A 23,002-nucleotide genomic window follows, 5' to 3' on the forward strand; every position below is an offset into this window, starting at 1 on the left:
AGATCTGATTTCATGGTACACACACACAAAAAGAATGAAATGAAAATAAAAAGAATCCACACCCAGCAGATTTGTTGGGGTACTGCTACCCCTATTTTAGATATCTGTGGATCCTATGTCTAACTTTGCTTTAATTCATCATCACCAACTACCATTCACTGAGGCCTGTTACATCTCAAGCACTGAGCTAGATGCTTTGCAAGCATTTCTTAAGCTTTAAGCAGTACCGCAAAAGAGCTATTATTTCTGTTTTCCTGGTGAGGAGGCTGAGGTTTGGTTAAGTGACCTGCCAGTGATCATATGACTGATTCTGCACCACGCAGTAGCCGCCACCTGACAAATGAATGCCATCAACAGTGACCTCCCAGACATTAAGTGACTTAACTAGCTCCTGGTTGTCTGTGGTGATGGATGTTGTAAAAACTGCTGCTGCTGCTGCTGTCAGGTGCCATCTAGTTTACTCCAACTCACAGACCCTCTGTACAGCAGGTGGAAACCATGCCCAAACCTGCTCTATCCTCACCATCTCCACTGTGCAAACACTGTTTCAGTCCATCTCATTGTCTTCTTCTGGTCCTCATTATTAAAGTTTCAGACAATTTGGGCAACGCATCATAGCATATGACAGATCTGAACCCTGTCCTATCCTGCACCATCCGCATTATCTCTGACATATCAGGCATATTGCTGCAGTCACTGTCAGTCCATCTAGTTGGGGGCCTTCCTCTCTTTCACTGACCTTTCACTCTTCCAAGCATGGTGTCGCTTTCTAAGGGCTTGATGACACATAACAGCAACATACAATATACAGGGAGCTGTGGTGATCCTGTGGGCAAGGAGTAGTGCGGCCATCCTAAAGGCAGGCAGTTTGAATCCACTAGCTGCTCTGTGAGAGAAAGATGGGCAATCTCTAAGGTGATTCACAGCCTCTGAAAGCCAACGGGAAGCTATGAGTCGCTTCAAACCCCTCGGCACACAGCAATAATATAGTCCCTCAACTCAACTCACTGCCATCAGTTTAGAGCTGACAGACTGCCTAAGTGGGCAGAGGCAATATGCTCTACCACTAACCAGAGGTCAGAGTCCACTCAATGGTGCCACAGAAGAAAGGCCTGGCAGTCTATTTTGGAAAACGTAGCCACTGAGAACCCTGGGAGCGCAGTTCTCTGACGGTCACATGCTTTGCCGGGAGTCAGAATCAACTCATGGCAGCAGCTAAGGTTGTAGTATGTCTGATGATGAGGCTGACAGGAACGTTATAATGACCTGTTTTCCATTTAGAAAAGCAGGAAATCATCCTCAAACACTTCTTAAATACCTCTGTTTATTTTGCGAGCTTTTGTTAGACTTTTTAATCATATAACAAGATAAAAAGACAATTGCTAGCCAGTTGTACCACATCATGAGGCAGTTAATCCCCATGGGCAGTTACCCAGCAGTGACAGCCCCGTGCAGCAGGTACAGCTGGCCCTGTCCAGCCCCACATTCCTAATCTGCACCTCTACCATACTCTTTATATTTTCCCCAAAATGAAAAGAAATTCTGGACATTTCAGGATTCTCCCTTTCCTGCAAATCTACCTTTTGTAGTAGTTGTAGACCATTGAGTCAAAAGCAACCCATAGCTCACCCTCCAGCAAGTTTTCAGAGGCAGTTTAATCACACAGGAGGAGATTGTGGATTTGAGCCACATGCCTTTGGGGTGGGAGGTAAAGCTTCTTACCACCAGGCCACCAGAGCTCCCTTAGCACCCCTTAGAGCAAGTCTAAGCTTAATCGGTGGCGGGAGCTTGGGATTTACTACCTTCTGTAGTAACATGAGAAAAATGAGAAGAAAGGAAACAGCAATTACAGTCTTCAAAGCATCCTTGTTATAGGACAGGTGGGGAAAGATGGGGTCTAACTTATCAGACCCATATAGACCAATGAAGTTCAGAGGCGAAAAAATTCAACTGCCAAGACCAGCACTAGGAGTCTTGTCTCCACTCACAAACTAATCCTCGATACTGACTCAGAACCACTGGATAAATTATCAGATGATCTAAATTTCTCATGTAGTAGCTATGCTGCAATCGCAAAGGCAAACAATATGACTCCACCAGCTGCTCTCTGGGAGAAGGATGGGCAATCTCCTCCCATGCAATTTACTGCTTCTGAAGACCCACTGGAGGGTCAGCTATGGGTTGGTTCCGTCTTAGTGGTACTCAACACCACCACCACCACCTAAGGCAGCATATGGCTACAAATTTCTTTGGTACATTTGGCAAAATATCTGGAAAAAGTCAACCTCTTAGTTTAGATGATGGAAGACACAGAGAACTGGCTTATTGGGTTTTCAGAGGCAATAATCGGCTGGGAAGAGATTGCCCATCCTTCTCCTGTTGAGCAGCCGGCAGATTCAAACCACGTGCTTTCAGGACTGCAGCACAGTTTCTTGCCACTAGGCCATCAGAGCTCTCTTAAGTGTAAGGGTATTTAAAACACACACACACACACACACACACACACACACACACACACACACACACACACACAAAACAAACAAAAAAAACCCAACAAATGCAACAGCAAAAAATCCCAATGCAAAACCAACCAGACCAGGATTCAAGAAGAGGATGAATTAGGAACTGAAAATGAAGGGATGAGGGTCAATTTCCCTGAACAGTTTTCCCAAGTCCATCCATGCAGAAAACCCTCAACTTTAGGAGACTCAAAAGACTTTTCTGTGTGGATTTTGCGGTGCTGACTGAGATAGGCACTTCTGCTGAAGCATTTCTCACAGTCAGCACATTTGTAAGGTTTTTCTCCTACATGGGTCCTCCGGTGTCGGATCAGGTTAAAGCTCTGACTGAAGCATTCACCACAGTCAGGACATTTGTAAGGTTTCTCCCCTGTGTGTGTCCTTTGGTGAATCACCAGGGTGGAGCTCTGACTAAACGTTTTCCAACACTCGGAGCATCTGTAAGGTTTCTCTCCGGTATGTGTCCTCTGGTGTCTGATAAGATGGGAACTAAGGCCAAAACTCTTTCCACACTCACATCTATATGGTTTCTCTTCTGGCTGGATTCTGCAATCCCCTGTCACAACACAGTTCTGACCCAAATCTTCTTCACATTCAGAACTTTCATAGGATTTCTCTCTTGGATGTGTTTTCTGGTGCGTAATGAGGTTTGAACTTTGACTGAAATGCTTTCCACATTCTGGGCACTGGTAGGGTTTTTCTCCTGTATGTATTCTTTGATGCTTTATTAGAGTTGAATTACAACCAAAGTTTTTTCCACACTCAAGACACTTGTAGGGCTTCTCACCTGTGTGTGTCCTCTGGTGGCGAATCAGGCTGGAACTCTGGCTAAAACTCTTCACGCAGTCAGAGCACCTGTAAGGTTTTTCTCCCGTGTGTGTCCTCCTATGTTCAATCAGAACATAGCTGTGGCTGAAACATTTCCCACACACAGGGCACTCATAGGGTTTTTCACCTGTATGTGATCTGTGATGCTGAATAAGGTGAGAGCTGCTACTGAAACGCTTCCCACACTCGGGGCATCTGTAGGGCTTCTCTCCTGTGTGGGTTCTCTCATGGATGATAAGGTGGGAGGTATTACTGAAGCTTTTCCCACACTCTCCACAGTGGTAGGGCTTCTCTCCAGTGTGTGTTCTCAGATGCTGGATCAGGTGAGAGCTGTTACTAAAGCATTTTTCACACTCAGAGCATTTATAAGGTTTTTCTCCCGAGTGGGTCCTCTGGTGAATACGCAAATGAGAACTATTATTGAAGCTTTTCCAACATTCTGGGCATTTGAAGGGCTTGTCTCCAGAAGGCAGACTGTGCTGGATGGAAACACTGATGTGTTTTCCCAGGTTCCATTCACAGTGACTGCATTTTTCTTCCTCTTTTCCTACAGAATTTTCCCACTTACCCTCTGACTTGTCATCCTTCTCACAGGAATCGTGATGCCAAACCTCACCTCCTTTAGAAAACGCCAACAGAGCCTCTTTTGTATCCTCATGCTTACAGTTTTGTGGGCCATCTCTTTTAGACCACTTTGAGGGTTTCTCTTTAAGCTTATTTGCCTTATTGTGTTGAACAGTTTCCAAATTATTCTTACTCCCATTTCCTGAAAGAATAAAGAAATATTCTAAACAGATTCCCTAATCTCTACCAGGGAAAAGGAAATTTTAAATTGCAGTGAAAGATAGGATATTTTTAATAAAAATGTATATGCTAATTTTACTCGCTTTATTCTACGTGCTCACGGGAAGCAGCTCACTTAAAACATTATTACTATGAAATGTGTGTACGTGTACAGCACAAGTGTATTTGAACAGGTGTCAGCAATTGCTTAAGGACTCATTAATCTAAGAATAAGTATATTAAATTTTATTCTCAAAAAAAGGAGATACAAGTAGTGGAGAAAACTGAGTAGGCTCCCATCTAAGGTTAAAATGAGAAAATATCTCAGTTAAAATCTTTGGAAATGTAGAAATAACACTAGCTACAATTTATACAGAACAATAGCTTGCATATCAGATTTCACAATCTTAAACACGTCAGATAAATATTTTTAATGATAAGAAGGGTGAGGCTGGAACAGTTAACATACATACCTTCTAACAGAGCAAAGAATCAAAGTTTGTCTCATTGTAATGTTTTTTTTCCCCCTATAACACCTCACATTTTACAAAGCCAATACAGAATTTTTTAAACGTTAGGATCATCTTCTCACTCCCTCACCTGTATAAGAGCTTTTTAAATTCTTGATTTTCTGGAAGCCATTACTGCCGTCTGGCACCAGCAATTCCTTCTCTTGGTCCATCACAAAGACCACAGCCAGGGTGGGGATCAGAAACCCTACGGAAAGAAACAAGTCATACTTGAAGACATTTACCAAAGTTTATGGCTTCTCTCTTCTTTCCATCTGTTGTAACATAGCAATTGTATGCATAGGATGTTCTATGCTCCACAGAAAAGAATTAGGGTCTTAAGTCTTTTTATAAAATTCTTATAGTAAATGTAAATGTTCAGAAGTAAGATTAACCCAGTTGACTTTTTCTAAGAAAATAACAATGCAAAATTACATTTTCACATTAAAAGTCCAAGAAGTACAATCCCTCCCCCCAAGTCCACTCTACTATGCAGCCTTCGTTCTGGACTCCTGTCATGACAATAATACCTAATCATATATCCCTTTTAAACAGTGACTTTTCAAAATGAAGGCTGCATAGTAGAGTGGACTTGGGAAGGGAGAGGGATTGTATAACAATGAAAGAATTTTACTTTTCTAAGAGCAAACTAGGCAGGGGAGGTTGGGCAGGGAAAAAAGTGCAACAATGAATGAATGGAAATCCAAAGTCTCTGTAAACTTTCATGAAAATAAATTAATTAAAAAAGTCCAAGAAATAAGCTTAAAACAAGAGACACTAGTATGTTATTTTAATTTTTTAAAATAACAATGCTTTTCAGAGAAGACTTATAAAAACTGCAAGAATCAATATGCATTTGCAGGATAAATATATGGTAAATGTAGATAGGAAAGAATAAGCATTGTCTAATTTCAAAAGAAAAGCTTTGTTGTTGACACAGGGGAAAAACCCTCTGAAGTAATTTTCATAGAAGAGTTAGAATTGATACAAGCATTAACAAGAAATTAGGGTAAAAAAAGGATAATAGTAATTATAACCAATAACCTGTAATTAAAAAGAGAGGTTAAAATGGGGCCTCTTTCTTTAAATCTAATAATCACAAAAAATGCATTTCAGCCTAATCTCTGGAATTAATCACAGTCCTTGACCTGCTTTATCCATTGCTACCAACGGATTGATATCAAATGCAACTGCGGTTTCTAAAGCTATAAACCTTTATGGAAGCTGACTGTCCTCACTTTCTCCCACAGTCACTGGTGGGTTTGAAATGTTCACCTTCTGGTTAGCAGCCCAGTGCTCGCCCACTTGCCACTATGGCTCCTTTAACTTATTAACCAGACCAATAAAACGTGATCTGCCCCTGGAAAGCAGCTGTATATTGACTTGGCATTCATTCGAGTGTCTACCTAATGGCAACACTTGGGGAAAATAAAAACCTAAAGGAAGGGACACCTATAAAAAGTTGGGTGTACTAGTAATTTCCACCCTATTGCGGTCTGTTACGCACCTAGCAGTGAATTAAAAGTGAACACATATTATGTCTCATTCCCCCCTTGCAACAGCTCTCAAGTGTAGGGTCAACACTTGCTCCAACGGAGTAATCGCTGTGCTTTGCTGCCTGGACTGCATTCTATCAAAGCACACGCCAAGGATGCACGCGGTTTGGGGAAATGTCCCTTATTTCCCCCCTCAGCTCGGGTGGAGAGGAGCCTGGATGGCTGAGCTCCGCACGTCACAGGTGGTTCCCATTAAAGGCTGTCGCTCCACAAAGCGGGGTGGCAGAGGCCCCGCACTCCCGGTGATGGAGCCCCGGGCTGGAGCTGGAGGACCCCGGGGACCACATGTGTCTCACAGTCCCTGGTGATGGTGCCCCGGGGACTACACGCGCCCCGCAGTCCCTGGTGATGGGGCCCTGGACGGGGGGTGGAGGACCCCGGGGACCACATGTGCCTCACAGTCCCCGGTGATGGGGTCCCGGACTGGGGGTGGAGGACCAGCGGTGAGGATGATGTCCGCGGGGACCACACGCACCCCACAATCCCTGGCGATGGGGCCCCGGGCTGGGGGTGGAGGACAGCGGGGAGGATGCGGTCCCCGGGGACCAGGCCCCCCCCACCCCGCAGCCCCCAGCCTCGCGAACCGGCACCGGGCGGACGCGGGGGGGGGGGGGCTTCCCGCCGAGATGGGGACGGACGTCCGGTCGCGGGGCGGGGCTGTCCCCCGGCCGCAGTCCCCGGACCCCCGAGAAGGAACTCACTGTCCTGGGGGCCGCACGTGAGGCGCCCTGCATCCTCCGCAGACCCCGCCGTCCAGCAGGCAGGGGCATCCCAGCGCCTCCGGCCCGCGGCAGCCTGTGGTCCTGAACCCCCCAACCCGGACGACTGAGACCGGAAGTTATCCCGACGGCTCCCCGCCCCCCATCCTCTCTAGGAAACAGTGATGGCGCACGCTCGTTGGTCTTAACCCCTTGGATCCCGGAGAAAAAGAAGGTTTCTCGTGTTGTCGGGGATTCCTAGGATACCAAGTTGTGGTTGTTGTTGTTGTTTTTAGGTGCTGTCGAGTCGAGTACGACTCAGACCGACCCTATGGACACCAGATCTAAACCCTTACCCATCTTCACCATCTCTGCCACACTCAAACCCATTCCTGCAATCACCCTGTCAACCTACCTGTTGAGGGCCTTTTTAATTTTTATTATTACTATTATTGATTTTAATGAAAATTTACAGAGACTTTGGATTTCCATTCATTCATGGTTGCGCTTTTCTCCCAGCCCATTTTGAGGGCCTTTCTTACGCCCACCATCCACCTTTCCAAGCATGCATCCTTCTCCAAGGAATAGCCTCTCCTAGCAACATGCCCAAAATAGATGAGAGGAAACTTCACCACATTTGCCTCCACCAAGAACTCTGGCAGCACCTTCTATAAGACATACCTGTTTGTTCTTTTGGCAGTCCGTGGGATATTCAGCAATCTTTTCCAGCACCACAACTCAAAGACATAGATTTTTCTTCTGTCACTCTTATTCATTGTCCAGCTCTCGGCAGCAAAGCTAGTGATTAGAAAGACCACTGATTAAGTCAGTCACACCTTAGTCCTCGAATTAACATCATTGCTCTGCAATAATTTGGAGAAGTCCTTGACTGCAGAGTTTCCCAGAGCTGTGTTAAAAATCTCATTGCTCACACCTTCTGATAGGGGTCTGATTGGAGCTTATCTGCTTTTTAGGGCACCATCACATTGATCATAGTCAGTGTTAGACTCAAAGCTCAGTATTTATTAAACATCTATTGTTTCTGTTCTCACTCTGTAAAAGAAGGTATTTATCAGAGCAAGAGAAGAAGACCCTCAACAAGACAGATTGGCACAGTGACTCTAACAGTGGGCACGAGTATATCAGAGATGATAAAAATGACTTACAGGATAGGACAGCTTCAGATCTGTTGTTCACAGGGTTACTACGAGTCATAGTCAACTTGAGAGGCCCTAACAACAAACAATTAACTGTGACACAGCTGATGAGCTGAGACTTCCTTTGGTATATGAAACAATCAGCTTACAAAGCCATGGTAATAGTTAGAGAAGCAATTAACATACATATATAAAAGTACACAACAACAACACATATACATACATACATACACACACATATACTAACATATATATCTCAGAAAAAAGAGAAGCCAAGCACTTTTTCTCCCAGAAAGTGAACGTGTGAATGTATATGTCCACTTAAGTCTGTACTCATGTAACATTTAACACTTTCTTCATTGATATGTTAGGAAATCATAAAGTTGCACAATTTGATGGGTGGATGAAAGGGGTAAAGGAAATCCAGTGGGGACCTGAAAAGACAAGGTGCTGATGAACATAAGGGGATTAATTTTATAATGCACAATGTATAGGAATATTGTATAAAACACAATGTGACTAAAGGAAGGTGTGAAACATAATGTATTCAGATTTTGTATGTAAACCAATATAAAATTAAAAAAATTGCTTAAAGCCCAACACTTTCTGCAGGAGGATTGAGCATTGGAAAATACCAGTGGTGTCAATGGCATGAGTATTGAGGTCGTTGGTGAAATGGGCTTAAGGGGAAGAAAGGAAATAGAAATACTATGGGTGGAAAAAAAAGTTTGGAGTTGGAAGTAAGTCTAGAGGTTCAACAAGAGAAAAAGGTAAATTGTTGTTAGGTGCTGTCAAGTATGACTCATAGTGTCCCTATGAACTACAGATCTGAATCCTGTTCTAATGTGTGACATCCTCACACTTCCTGACACACTGAGCCCACGGCACAGTCACCACGTCAATCCACCTGGTTGAGGGTCTTCTTCTCCTTCACCAACCCTCCACCTTTCTGAGTATCATGTCCCTTTCCAAGAAATGGGCCCTCCTAGCAACATGCCCAAAGTATGTGAGGCAAAGACTCATCATCCTTGCCACAAACAGCTGCACCCTCTCTAAGACATATTTGTTATTTTGGCAGTCCATGAGATGTTCAGCACTCTTCTCCAACACTACAACTCAAAGACATCAACTCTTCCTCTGTCATCCATATTCATTGTGTTGCTCTCAGATGTATAGTGAGTGATTGGAAAACCATGGCCTCACAATTTCTGCTAAGCTTTAAGACAATTGCTACAGTCACGAGGTCACTCCATCTTGTTGAGGGTCTTCCTCTCTTTTTCTTTGACCTTCCCCGTGGTCCGGTGCCTCCTTGCCTCCAAGGATCACCCTGATTGCATTTTCTTCAAGACAGATTTGTTGTTCCTTTGATGGTTCATCAAACTCAGAAATACCCCTCATTGCCATTCACTCAGAATCCACTCACTGCTGACCTTCCAGTGAGTTTTCAGAGCTTGTAAATCGTGAGAGAGAAGATTGCTCACCTTTCTCTTGTGGAGCCGCTGGTGGACTCAGACTGCATACTTTTGGGTGGGCAACAAAATATATTTAATTGTTAGCATCATATTTCAGAGGCATCAGTTCTTCCTTATTCATTGTCAAATCTTCAGATGTGCATGAAACAGTGAGAATTAACCCAGTTCAGGCTCAACTTTTGCTCTTTAGGATTCTTGCCCCAGCCTCTCCCAGTGCAATATGTCTTTTTTTTTCTTTTATTTTTTCAAGTATTATTCTCATTCATGTAGATTGTATATCACACATTCCTTCATTTCATATTGTGTTTCATACAACCATCCCCGCACATTGTATCATGTGTCTTTTGATTTCTTGGCCGCTACTTTCATGGGTGTTGCCGACAGATCCACGTAAAATGAGCCTTTCCCTAGTCAAAGCCTCTTTATTCTTCAGGTGTCAAGCCATGGATCGCTTCTTCCCAAAGGCTTTCCACGACCTTTCTAACAGAGTCCAGTCTCTACTATGTGCCCTCTTAGCACCATATCCTCTCTATCACTATCTATGTCATAGTTGCTTTGAGTGACAGCAATTTATTTATTTCTAAAAGTTAAAAGTCCCAATCATGTTCATGGCCATGTCAGTTCTTTATGAGGTTAAAGGTGTTGTGGGCCACACTCCAGGGAAACCGGACTAACACTGAATCAGGGGTGTGAACTGCTCCCCTTTATCAGAGCAGGTCTACAGCTGTGACCTACTCCTCATTATCTGGGCTGATGGTGTCATTAGAAAGGATGTATCATTCTAGAATGACCACACTGTGTCCTTCCCTTATCACCAAGCCACTGAGGATCCTGGGCCAGCCAAGATGACACACATTTGGGGAGGATATAGTTCCATGTATGACAATGTCCTAACGCCACAATATCCCAGTCAAGACGGAAAGCAAAAAAGGCTTTGTTTTTTACTTCTGTCATATATAAATGACACAGCCTTGCTTGCTGAAAGTGAAAACTTGAACAACTTACTAAAAAGATTAGAGAGTATAGCTTTCTTTCTTTTTCAAAAAATTTTATTATTTTGTGTGCGTGTACCGTCAAAACAGATCCGACTGGTACAGGAGGAGATTGTTCCTCCTTCTCCAGCAGAGCATCTGGTGGATATGGATTACATCTCAACATCAAGAAAAGAAAAATCTTGACCACTGAACCTCTGAGCAACAAAGATCTGGATCGATGAAGAAAAGACTGAAGTAGTCAACAATTTCCTTTTACTTTGGATCCACAATCAACACCCACCATGGGAGCAGTCAAGGAATAAGAGTTCTGTATTGGGAGGGTCTGCACAGCATCCAGTCATGGTATTTTCAATTGCTTCTTATGCATAAGGAAGACAAAAAAAAAAAAAAAGAACTGATGCCTTTGAATTGTGATGCTGCTTCTAAGGAGCATCCTTGTTCGCACAGACACTGACGGAGGAGACAAATCTGTGACCCATATGACAAACCTGTTTTGGAGGAAGTGCCTCTAGGATGCTCCTTACAGATGAAGATGGTGAAAGTTTGTCTCACATATTTTAGGCAGATTGTCAAGAGGTACCTGTCTTGGAAAAAGACATCTTACCGGAAAGGGTCAGCGAAAAAATGACAGACCTGCAAGGAAATGGATTGATTGGCTCTGTGACTGCAACAATGGACTTGGGCGGGACAGAGATCATGAAGATGGCCCAGGGTAGGGAATGAATGAGATCTATTATTTATAGAGCCAGCAGTTGACCTGTAGCTCCTGACACCTATAACAGACTTGGGTCACTTGTACACTGACTAGACCAATGTCTGTCAAAGGCTGAGAGAGATCATCAGCGAAGTCGTTATGTGTTGTCAAACTGACTATGTTTCATAACAACCTTATGATCAACATGCTGGACCCTTGCCCTGGCTTGTGCCATCCTCATGTTCTCTACTGAGGCCGATCATGATGTGGTCCTTGGAGCTGAGATTACTACTGACCAAACCGAATCAACACAAAGGAGACTGGTGCAACTGAACATAAAAAGTAGGAGATGTTTCTGGAAACAATGTCCAAAAACTCTCTGAAGGCTCTGGGCAGAGGTGTATCTCTTGAAAGTAGTATCCATGGCAGGAAATTTTAAATTGATGAAAGAGCTCTCTCTCTCAGTTGGTCTTAGAAATTGCTCCTTGGCGCCCTCACTCTCAAGTGGTGCCCAGGGCACATGCCACACCTGCTGTGTCCTAGCTACACCACTAGGCAGGTGACCAAGCAAATGCCTTCACACTTAACACAAATGTTTTCATCTTTAACCTCACTCATTTGGAGCCCAGAGAGCTTCCAAACCTAGACCACGACCTCCCTAGAATGTGACGCTAACTGGACTCCTCTTGAGCTGATTATTGTGTAGGAATTTTTTGCATATTAATTTTTTTAATTCTTGCTATAATGTCATCACCATGTGGAAAGGAGCCAGTAGACGGGCAACTGGAAGCGCACTTGCTGAATTCAGGTCTATAGGGGCCTCTCCTCTATCTCAGCAGATTCCAACCGTGTCCTCGGCTTCTCTTGCTTCAGTGATGGTGAGAGTGAACATTCTGTAACCTCTCCATCCTTACTACAAAGACAGAGGAAAAAGAACTGATGTCAGAAGAGACTGTGCAAATCGCATCTCCGATGGCCACCAATTCCTCAGTTACGCCGTTTAACCATCATTGCCACCTCTGTTACCCATACCTCACCACCACCACCAAACCAAGATAACAATTTCTTCTCCTTTCCCTAAGTCTAGCGAATTTCTGAGAGATAGGATTGCTACTGATGTATGTTTAGAACAGTTCACGTAGTTATCAATAAACTAAACACAAAAATAGAACAAAAAACCCCACACGACTCGCCACCTTCCTGTTGGTACCAACACATCGCTGACCCACCCTCCAGTGGGCTTTTGGAAGCCGACAATCACGTGGGATAAGATTTCTCTGTTTCTCCCAATGAGTAGTTGGTGAGTTTGCATAGCTAGAGGGGTGCTGCCTTTAGGGTCAGAAGCACAACTCTCTGCGGTCCCCCCCTGGCCCCCACCAGCTCTCAAAGATAAGTTTGATTCTCACTCCCCACCTCCACCCAAGGACATTTAGGCGAGGCTATTCCTTGGAAAGGGACATCATGCTTGGAAAGATAAGAGGGTCAGTGAAATAGAAGACCACCCGATGAGATGGATTGACACAGTGACTTTAGCAATGGGCTCCAGTGTGTCCAAGATGATGAGGATGGCACAGGAGAGGGCAGGGTTCAGGTCGACTGATCATAGGGTCGTACTCGAAGGCACTTACCAACCACCACCAGATTATTTACATTTTGAGGGAGCAGATAGTTAAAATGATAGACTCAATAATTAGGTGAGGTAAAGCCATGTGGTAATCAGAACAAATTTTTTGTGTGTCTCATACAACATTTATAACCTTTTACCAAGATCCCCAACTCTGTTAAGCCTCAGTGATTTGGATATGGTAAGGATTTGTCCAGCTCTTTCTTGGAGTGAGTATACATTCCAGTACTTTCCACAGACTCCTGACTCTTATTCTCTTCCTCATCATTCCCACTCCTACTGGAAAGGCCGTTATCCACTTGATAGAAACCTATCAATCTATCCAGTTGATAAATAGATATAAACCAGATAGATATATCTATAGCTAATGTTGTTGATTGCCTTCGAGTTGAGCACAACTCATAGTGACCCTATGAACAAAAGGCCTGAAGCCCCTCTACAACTATCAACATTTATCAAAGTTCATAGAGTTTCTGGAGGCATGTAGTTTAGGATGTGGATGCCAGTCCTGCTTCCACATAAAACCAACCCAAACTCCTGGAGAGCCTATGTCCACCCGGCATAATTAAACACTGCCTGGTCGGTACCATCCTCAAATCACTGCTGTGTTTACATCTGATGTTGTACCGGTCCTTACTGAGGGTTGCTCTTGCTGACCTTCTGGTTCACCAAACACGATGTCCAGTGTCCTGTGAAAAGCTCATGAATTTCTCCCTTTACACTTGCATTATTTGGGAACATGCACAGACAATAGTCGCTGAAGCAACTCTTGCTCCAAATACCTTTGCAACCTTATTCTGCCCTCAGGGAACGATGAATCAGCAGAGACAGGGCTTAGAAAGTCAGCTGGCTGACCCACAGCACCAAAGACCCTAGAAACCCAAGATTGGTGGCTCCCCGATGCAGAGTATTTCCTATATTGAAGCAGATACTGAAGGAGGTTGTAATAGCTTTGTGAAGGTGGGTGGATGGGAGTGTTAGGCATTAGGAAAAGGGGGAAATATTTGGAGAATTTAGGTCTGATGCTACAGCTTGGTGATGTAGTACACTGTGTGTTGGATTGCAGACTGAAAGGTGAATAGTTTGCACCTACCAGCTCTTCTGGCGGGGGCGGGAGGGGGCGGCGGCAGTCTCCTCCCATTAAGATTTACAGCCTCAGAAACCCGACAGATGGGGCCATAAATTGCTTTGATGACAGTGGAATTTTTGTTTGGTTCTACATTAAGTCCAGGAGGAAAAGTGGAATAAAGAATATACTTCTCTCAGCTAGGATGGGACTTTAGTTATTTAATGCTCAAAATACCCAGCTGTGTCAGCAGGTGGCTCCAGAGGCAGCTGTTTGGAGAGGCTGCTGCAAATGAAGGCTTTGCTGCAGAGCAAGCAAACTATTGTTAACGTGCTTTCAGTGGACTATGACTCACAGCGACCTTCTGAACAGATCAGACCCTGCCCTATCCTGTACCATCATCTCTGCTAGAATTAAGCCCATTGTTACAGTCACTGTGTCAGTTCACCTCACTGAGGGTCTTCCTCTCCTTTGCTGATGCTCCACCTTTTCAAGCATGATGTCCCCTTCTGACAACATGTTCAAAGTACATGAGACAAAAACCATACCGTCCTCACCCCTAAGGGACACCCTGTTTGTACTTGCTCCAAGACATACTGGTTTGCTCTCTTGGCAGTCCATGGGACATATTGTAATCTTCTCCAACACCACAATTCAATGATGTAGACCTTTACTGTCATCCTCAGTCAATGTTCTACTTTCAGATGTATAGCAAGTGATTGAAAAGAACCTAGCACCTTGAATTAGGTGCACCTGAGTCTTTAACATCATTGCACCTTAACATTTGGAGAAGTCTTCCACAGTAGATTTTCCCCACATGTTCTGATCGCCTGACTGCTAGCACCCAGGGTGTGGATTGTGGATCCAAGCAAGATGAAATCATTGACAGTTTAATTTTTTTGCTCCATCTATTATGTTTGCTATTGGCCCAGTGGTGATGATTTTTATTTCTTGATGTTCAAACGTAGTCCATATTGAAGGCTGAAGTCCTTGATCACCAGCAGCAAGTGTTTCAAGTCCTCTTCACTTTCAGCATGCAGGTTTATGTCATCTGCGTAGTGCAGGTTGCTGATGAGTTCTGTGATCCTGTTGTTAGATTCTTCTTCACAGATTTGGCTTCTCAAATGATACAGATGGAATAGGCATGGAGAAAGGATATAACCCTTTTTAGATTTTTAAACCATATAGAGCTCCCTTGCTCTGTTCAGACAACAGCCTCGTGGTCTAGGTCTAGGTTTCACATGAGCACAATGGGATTCCCATTCTTCTCAATGTTAGTCAGTCATCATTTGTTATGATCCATACAGTCAAATACCTTTGCATAGCCAATAAAACAGACATTTTCCCAGCATTTTCTACTTTCTGATGAAAGTGCAGATATATTTTCACATTAGATCTTTTCCATTTCCTTACCCACCTCTCCTTCTACCCATCAAATTGTGCGACTCCATTATATTTCCACCCCACCCATCCTCTCCCCTCTGCTCCTTCCCTCCCCCCCTTCGATCCTCATACATGTTTTACTAGTTATATTTCTATTGCTACAATGATCATCTTACACAGTATTTGCTCTAATGGGATTGAGTTGGTTCACTTAGCATAATGCTCTCCAGACCCACCCAAGTTAGGTAATAATTTTCAAAACCATTGCTCCTGTGTGCTGCATAATAGTCCATCATGTGAATGAACCATACTTACTCAATCCATTCATTTGTGGTTGGACATTTAGGCTGTTTCCATGTTCTTGTGATGGTGAATAATGCTGCTATGAACATTGGTGTACAAATCTCCGTTTGTAGTGCCTCAGTTCTGATTTTCTTGGGGTATATTCCAAGCAGGAGAATAGCTGGGTCATACAGAATTTCTAGGTTTGGCTCTTTAAGGAAGTGCCAAACAGCTTCCCAGAGTGGTTGTACCATTTTAAAATACTACCAACAGTGTATAACAGTTCCTATCTCTCCATATCCTCTCCAATATTTATTACTTGCCATCCTCTTAAACTTTGCCATTGCTTCTAGGGTGAGATGGCATCTCGTTGTGGTTTTGATTTGCATCTCTCTTATTGCTTGTCCTGGCTTTGACTGCTAATATTAAGCTTTGCCAATGATTCCTTCCACAGATGTAGTCAGTCTGAGTCCTAAGTAGTCCATCAAGTGAAATCAATGTGTAAAGTCACTGTTTGCTTTTTTAAAAAAAGTATTTGCGATGAATAAATAATTGAATGTTCAAAATTCATTCAATTTCTGATTCATTTCTGTCAGCAAGTCTATACTTTCCAACGATCATTGCTTCTTCGTTTCCAGTTTTGTCATTCCAGTCACCAGTTATCAATTTCCTCCTCTTTGGCTTTAGCTATTGGTGCACATATTCAAACAATAGTTATATTAACCCCTCTTCCTTATTTTCATATGGGTAGTATCACCCAGGCAATTAAAAGGCGCATTGCCATGGGAAAGTCTGCTGTTAGGGACCTCTCCAAAGTACTGAAGAGCAATGGTGTCTCTCTGGAGACTAAGGTGCGTCTGATACAGGCCATGGTCTTTGCAATCACTTGTTATGCATCAGAGACTTGGACAATGACCAAGGAGGCTAGAAGGAGAATTGATGCCTTTGAGCTGTGGTGCTGGAGAAGAGTATTGAGAGTACCATGGACTGCTAGGAAAACAAACAGATTCACCCTGGAGAGGGCCAAACTGGGTGGCTCCTTGGAGGCAAGGATCCTGAGGCTCCGTCTAACATACTTTGGATATGTCGTAAGGAGGGACCGGTCCTTGGAGAGGGACATCATGCTTGTGAGGGTGGAGGGACAGCGCAGGAGGGGAAGGCCCTCTATGAGGTGGATTGATTCAGTGACTGGGTTAATCAGGATGGGTGTGTCAGAGATGGTACGATTGGCACAGGACAGAGCAGAGTTTAGGGCTGTTGTACATAGGGTCGCTATGAGTCGCAACTCGACGGCACATAACAATGCAGATTATGGACACGAGCATGTGCCCTCGGCTCCGAGGGAGAAAGATGGGCAACCTCCCCCACCACATGCAATTTATCACCTTGGAAAACCTGCTGGAGGTTCAGCTAAGTTGGTTCTGATTTAACAACAGTGAGTTTGAAGATTTGGGTTTGGGGTCCCCCCCATTTACTTATAACACATATGTAGAAACATTGTCAAGCCTCTGTGATTATGGGTGTTGTCTTGTTTGCTTTGCATACCTGCTCCTCTTGCCTATGTACCTAATCGTGTGTTATTACTGGCAATCTCAGTAGACGCAATTTTATTTACCTCTGTTGTAACTCTTAAGCATCTGTTTTCCTTTTCCTTTTGTTTTATGCTGATCACCTTCTTTTTGTGTATTGTCTTTCACCCAATTTAATATGAATCACTTGTCTAGTTAGTGATTTTTTTTCTTTCCCTGTTCATCCTGAGTAACCACCAAAGGATATTTCTTTCTATGTCAATTTTCCCTTCACTTTTTCTAGTACTGGATTCATACAATACTGATCTTTTTGCTATTGACTTATTTTTTCTCCAAGTTTATCCATGTATGAGGTATTTCCAGGATTCTTCATTATTCCTTAGTGTGGCACAGTATTCATTGTATTTGTTGGTGGTCAAATAGGTTGTTTCCATCTCTTTGCTGTTGTGAATAATATCCATGGATCTATGTCTTGTTATGTGCTGTCGAGTTGACTATGAACCATTGTGACTCTATAAACAAAGGCTCTGAACCTTGCCATATCCTGTGCCATACCATCTCTGACCCTTAGAGATAGCTGAGAATGGTCTTAGCACTCATCTATTTAGGATATGTACATAGTGGTGAAATGTCCATTTACACAATAACTGGGGTAGTGGGGGCAGGTGTGTCGGAGTCAATGAGACTCATTCAGGATAGGGCAGGGTTCTATTGTACATAGGCTCGCAATGAGTCGAAGGTGACTTGATGGTACATAGTAAGTGAGGTTACTATTTATATTTCCAAATTTTTTAATTTTTTTTAAATTTTTATTTTATTATTTTGTGTGTGTGTACCATCAAATCAGATCTGACTGGTACAGGAGGAGATTGTTCCTCCTTCCTTGGCAGAGCATCTGGTGGTTTCGAACAGTGCACCTCTGGGATTGCAGTGCAACTTCTTGCCACTAAGCCACCAGAGCTCCCCTATTTCCAAATTTTTAAGGCATCATCATACTGTTTCCCACAGTTGTCGCACAGTTTTACAGTCTAACAGCTGAGAGTTCCAATCTCTCCATGTCCTCATCAGATTTTGGGTTTTTTTTGCTATCATAAGATGGTATCTCACTGTTGTTTTGTGTCTCTAATGGTTAATGCTTGTGAACATTTCATGTGTTTATGAATTGGAGGTTTGTGAACATTTCTTCATGTGTTTATGAATTGGAGGTTTGTGAACATTTCTTCATGTGTTTGTTGGCCACCTGTCTTCTTTGCTGCAGGGTCTGGTGCTGGGGCCATGATAGTCTGGCCAACATGGTCTTTGCCCTCATGAGGCTTACAGTCTAGCATGGTAGAGACAATTAAGATACAAACGCACAGATAATTGAATTTCTTTAAGGAGGCTAGTTCTTCAAATGCAGCTCAGATGACTTAGTGGTAAGGAATTGCACTGTCAACACAAAGGTATGTGATTTGAATCCACCAGCTGCTCCGTGAGAGGAAGACGGGCAATCAGCTACCTTGCAATTTACTGCCTCTGAAAAGCTCCTGGAGGGTCAGCTATGGGTTGGTTCCAACCCAGGAGTACACTACAAAAACAGTTCTTCAGAGAAAGAAAAAGAAGGTAAGAGGATAAAGAATGACTGGTGTAAGGGACCTCCTTAAGGTTTTCAGAGGAGGTTTCTTTGAAGAGGTGACATTTCAAGAAGACCCAGATGAGAAGTAGCCGTCCACACAGATGAAGGACATTCTTGGGAGAAGGATTACTCAATGCACAGCTCTTGAGGTGGGAAGACAGAAGAGCATTCACGGCAGAGCAAGAAGACCAGTGTTAGCTGAAGTATGGAGGGTGAAGGGGAAACTGCAATGCTGCATTACCCAATCAGCAAGGTAAAGCCGCTGAACAATTTCACATGTGAGACTTCTCACTACAGATTAGTAAACACAAATAATTGCCATGCCTACCTTGCTTGCTGGGTACTCTATCCTTCCCAGGGATTGTATGTGTGGAAAGAGGCTTTGATCCTGTGGGAAGGGGAATTGGGAAAGAAACAGATGCTCACCATATCTGAAAGCAGAAATCTTTGTTATAGGGGAAAAATGTGTGGTTGTTCACTACAGAGGTGTAGATCAGCACAAGCCAGTCCGTGTTCTCTTGCTTAGTGGGTAGTCACGCTGGGAGCATGGCAGGTAAGTCGCTGGAGAAGAGCAGTGACCAGATCACGCCAGGACATTGCTCTCGACAGAGTCAAGGCATGGAAGAGATTTCAGGAGGCGAGTTGTGGTAGTAGCACTTTCTACCTTTCTGTTGCCTTGGCTTTGACCACATGTCCAGGTGAGAAGGTGTAGTAAGTTAAGTGAGTCCTAGGGCTTCACCTGCTACCTTCAGCTCCCCTGGGGGTGTGTTCTCAGGCCGCCTCAGTGTTGGGCACACGGTTCTGTGGTGATTAGCATCTTTTACATCACCAACAGCTGTGATGCCAACGTGCAAGATTTAGCCAGACTGCAGAGAGACCTGGCAACGCAGAGCCTGATGGAGCCGGGGCAGACAGAGCCAGAAGAGGGTTTTGCTTACTGGACAATTGAAGAGCTGCCCTGACACTGTTGTGTGAGGAATCCTATTGGGTGATCGAGGAAACTGGAGGCTTCTTGCATTTGTGGTCCTGCACTGAACCTAGACTTTCACTGTATGATTATCTTTTACCTTCTCCCTCCACCCACTACCTTTTTGTCTAATAAACCCCACAACTTTTGCAATGACTTTTGGACACAGTACAGTCGGTATAGGAGTGTGGAAGGGGGTCCTGTCTGGTCGTACAGGGATTAATTTTATACTGTGGATGTTGTTGATGGGGACCGTTGCCTTTTATGGAGTTAAGAGTAGCCAGACTTGGCCGTACCTACATTGCCTTTGATCCTTTTATAGGTGTGATGCTTTGTTCTGATGGTTGTACTTTGAAGTTCAATCTATGGTAGCAGCAAGTTCAGGAGGGTAAGCCCTGGCTTCAGAGCTGAGTCCTCATATCCTCTGGGACATTCAGTCAACATCTGAGAGGAGGCAAGGTGCTCAAGAGGGTGCTCTGGGGGTCTAGTGGGTAAGGAGATGCACTGCCAACCCAAAGGCAGGCAGTTCAAATCCACCAACTGTCCCTGAGGAGAAAGATGGACAATATCTTCCTGTGCAATTTGTTGTTGTTAAGTGCCGTCGAGTTGCAGGTGACTCATAGCGACCCTATGAAGGAGAGTCTTCGACGCTTGGGTGCCTGTCATCCTCTCTCCAGGTTCATAGGGTTTCCGGGGGCAAGCTATTATGGAAGTGGATGCCACTCCTCCTTCCACGCTTGTTTTAATCAGGGAGCTCCACCCCACTCTCTGTCCGCATTGGGTAACCAACCATTAACGCATTTGACACATCCGTGTCACAGTGTTCAGCCTCACAGCAACCACAAGTGATCGCTGGACGGCAACTTGTTTGTTTTGGGTGGGTTTTTTTTTGGGTGGGGGACGGCAACTTGTACAGAGCTTCTACAAACTCTCTGGCAGGTCAGCAAGGAGTTGGTTGGTTCTGACTGGATGGTCATGAGTAGAGTTTTGAGTGGAAGGAGTTAGAAACAAGACACTGTGTCTAAGAAATATGTTGATTTTTCAAATTGCCCATAGTTTTTGGGGTTTGTTTTTGTTTTTTCTTTAATAACCTGTTGTTCTATAAAGTTCTTAAACATCACGGACTAGCTTTTGGTTAATGGACATGAAGAAAGGTCAAGCCTGGAGCGGCAGCCCCAAGGGCTAGAGTAGGAGGCAACAGTGGACCGAAGAGTCAGCCAGGTAGGTCCTCGGGCCTGTAGAACAAAACCAAACCAGGAAGGAACACTGGACCCAGCAGGTTTGGGCTTGAGCATAAAGGCCTCCATGCAGGAAGGGAGAGGGAGAGCAAGTTTGTACATCTAATTATGCCTATTTTGTATGAGTAACTTAGCGTTGAATTTGTAACTCGGCTCTTTCAACACTGTCTAATTATGTTACCTAATTAACACCTCGACATCACTTACCAACATTAACTCACCCCTTGATTTTGGCAACTGAGGATTTTTTTGACAATAGGGAACCAACCTGAGGTGCTTAAGATGCAATGATGAAACAGAGATTTGGGAAATTTTATCCTCACAGTATGTGGAAATTTCTTGGGAGAAAAAAAAAGTTGGAAAGATGTTACTATAATCCAAGCTTCCGAAGATGAAGGCAGGATTTAAGGCAGTTGGGAAAGAAAATCATTCTGATGTGAGGGGAAAAGGCAGGTCCAAGACTGTGTTTCGTTCTTCTGGTCTTTCCACACAGATCAGATGTGCCTTAGTTATCTAGTGCTGCTACAGCAGAAACATCCCAAGTAGATGCCTTTAGCCAACAGACATTCATTTTCACACTGTTTACAAGGCGAATAGTCTGCATTCCGAGCACTAGCTTGAAACAAAACTCCATCAGCTCTGGAGGAAGGTCTTTGACTCCTTTCAACATCCCATAGCCCAGCTTGGTTCAGTTCTTGGCATCAGCCTTCCCCCGGGTCTTAGCTCAGAGCCCACAAGGTCAAAGGATGTACTTCATAGGGCTATTTTTTGGTGATGATCAGCTCCTCTCTCATTTTATCTAAAATAAGAATTGAGGGAGACCACACTCTAGAGAAATTCTGCATACATAGATTGGAGTTGAGCTCTGAGGAAGGTTGTTATTGTATCCCATCTTAATCCTGCCCCACTGACATGAAACCAACCCCTAATCCACTGCTGTCAAATCCATTCCCATTCATGTTGTTGTGTGTCGAGTTGACTCTTACTCATAGAGACACTATGTACAATAATAGCTCTGAACCCTGCCCTGTACTGAGCCAGTTTCACTGTCAACATACCTACCTTCATTACCCCAGTCACTAAGTCATCTCATCCAGAGCCTTCTTCTCTTGAGCTGTCCCTCCACCTTTCCTTTCCAATCATGATGTCCCTATCCGAGGACTGATGTCTCCAGGCAACATGTCCAAAGTATGTGAGACAGAGCTTCAAAATCTTGGCCTGCAATGAGCAGCCTGGTCTTACCCTCTCCAGGACAGACCTGTTTGTTCTCTTAGCAGTCCATAGTATGTTCAATACTCGTCTCCAGCACCACAACTCAAAGGCATCAATTCTCCTTCTGTCATCCTTATTGTCTAGCTTTCATAGCAAGTAATTACAAAGACCATGTCTTGGATCAAGCACACCTTAGTCTCTAGACTGACATCGTTGTTCTTCAGTACTCTGGAGAGGTTCCTGACAGTAGATTTTCCCAATTCAATTCGTCTTATGATTTCTTGACTGCTAGTGATAATGGAAACAAGCAAATTAAAATTGTTAACAATCTCAATCTCTTCTCTATCAGATGTTGCCAATCGGCCCAGTGGTGAGAATTTTTGTTTCTTGATGTCGAGATTCAACCCATTTTGAAGGCTGCTGTCCTTGACATTCTACAGCAAATGCATCAAATCCCTCTCAGTGTAAGCACGGTTGTGTCATCTGCATAACACAGGTTGTTGATGAGTCTTCCTCCAATCCTGATGCCATATTACTCCTCATAGAGCCCAACCTCCCAGATAATCTGTCCCACATATAGATTGAAAAGGTATGGAGATAGGATGCATCCCTGGCAGACATCTTTTCTGATTTTGAACCATGCAGCATTTTTTTGTTTTGTTCTGACAACTGCCTCCTGGTCCGAGTATCGGTTTCACATAACTATAATCAGGTGTTCTGGTATTCCCATTCTTCTCAGAGTTAGCCACAGTTTGTTGTGATCCACACAGTCAAATGCCTTGGCATAGTCAGTGAAACACAGACTTTCCTCTGGTACTCTGCTTTCAGCCAAGATCCATCGGACATTGGTTATAATGTCCTTGGTGCCATAGCTT

At 43.9% G+C, this 23,002-nt stretch overlaps 1 protein-coding gene across 1 annotated transcript; it reads right to left on the bottom strand.

Annotated features, from left to right (window-relative positions):
- Window positions 1-2,618: 2,618 nt before the first annotated feature.
- ZNF572 (zinc finger protein 572) lies at window positions 2,619-7,262 on the bottom strand. Its single transcript, XM_006879462.1, has 8 exons — window positions 7,250-7,262; window positions 6,897-6,998; window positions 6,595-6,699; window positions 6,376-6,459; window positions 4,731-4,847; window positions 3,159-3,966; window positions 2,718-2,993; window positions 2,619-2,625 (listed from the first exon to the last, which is right to left on the bottom strand). Exons 1-8 carry the CDS (start codon window positions 7,260-7,262, stop codon window positions 2,619-2,621), a joined length of 1,512 nt encoding a protein of 503 aa, XP_006879524.1.
- Between the last annotated feature and the right edge of the window lie 15,740 nt (window positions 7,263-23,002).

This window comes from Elephantulus edwardii, unplaced genomic scaffold (genome assembly GCF_000299155.1).
Source record: "Elephantulus edwardii isolate Elephantulus edwardi_28Jun2011 unplaced genomic scaffold, EleEdw1.0 scaffold00003, whole genome shotgun sequence".
In the NCBI taxonomy this organism is placed as follows: Eukaryota; Metazoa; Chordata; class Mammalia; order Macroscelidea; family Macroscelididae; genus Elephantulus; species Elephantulus edwardii.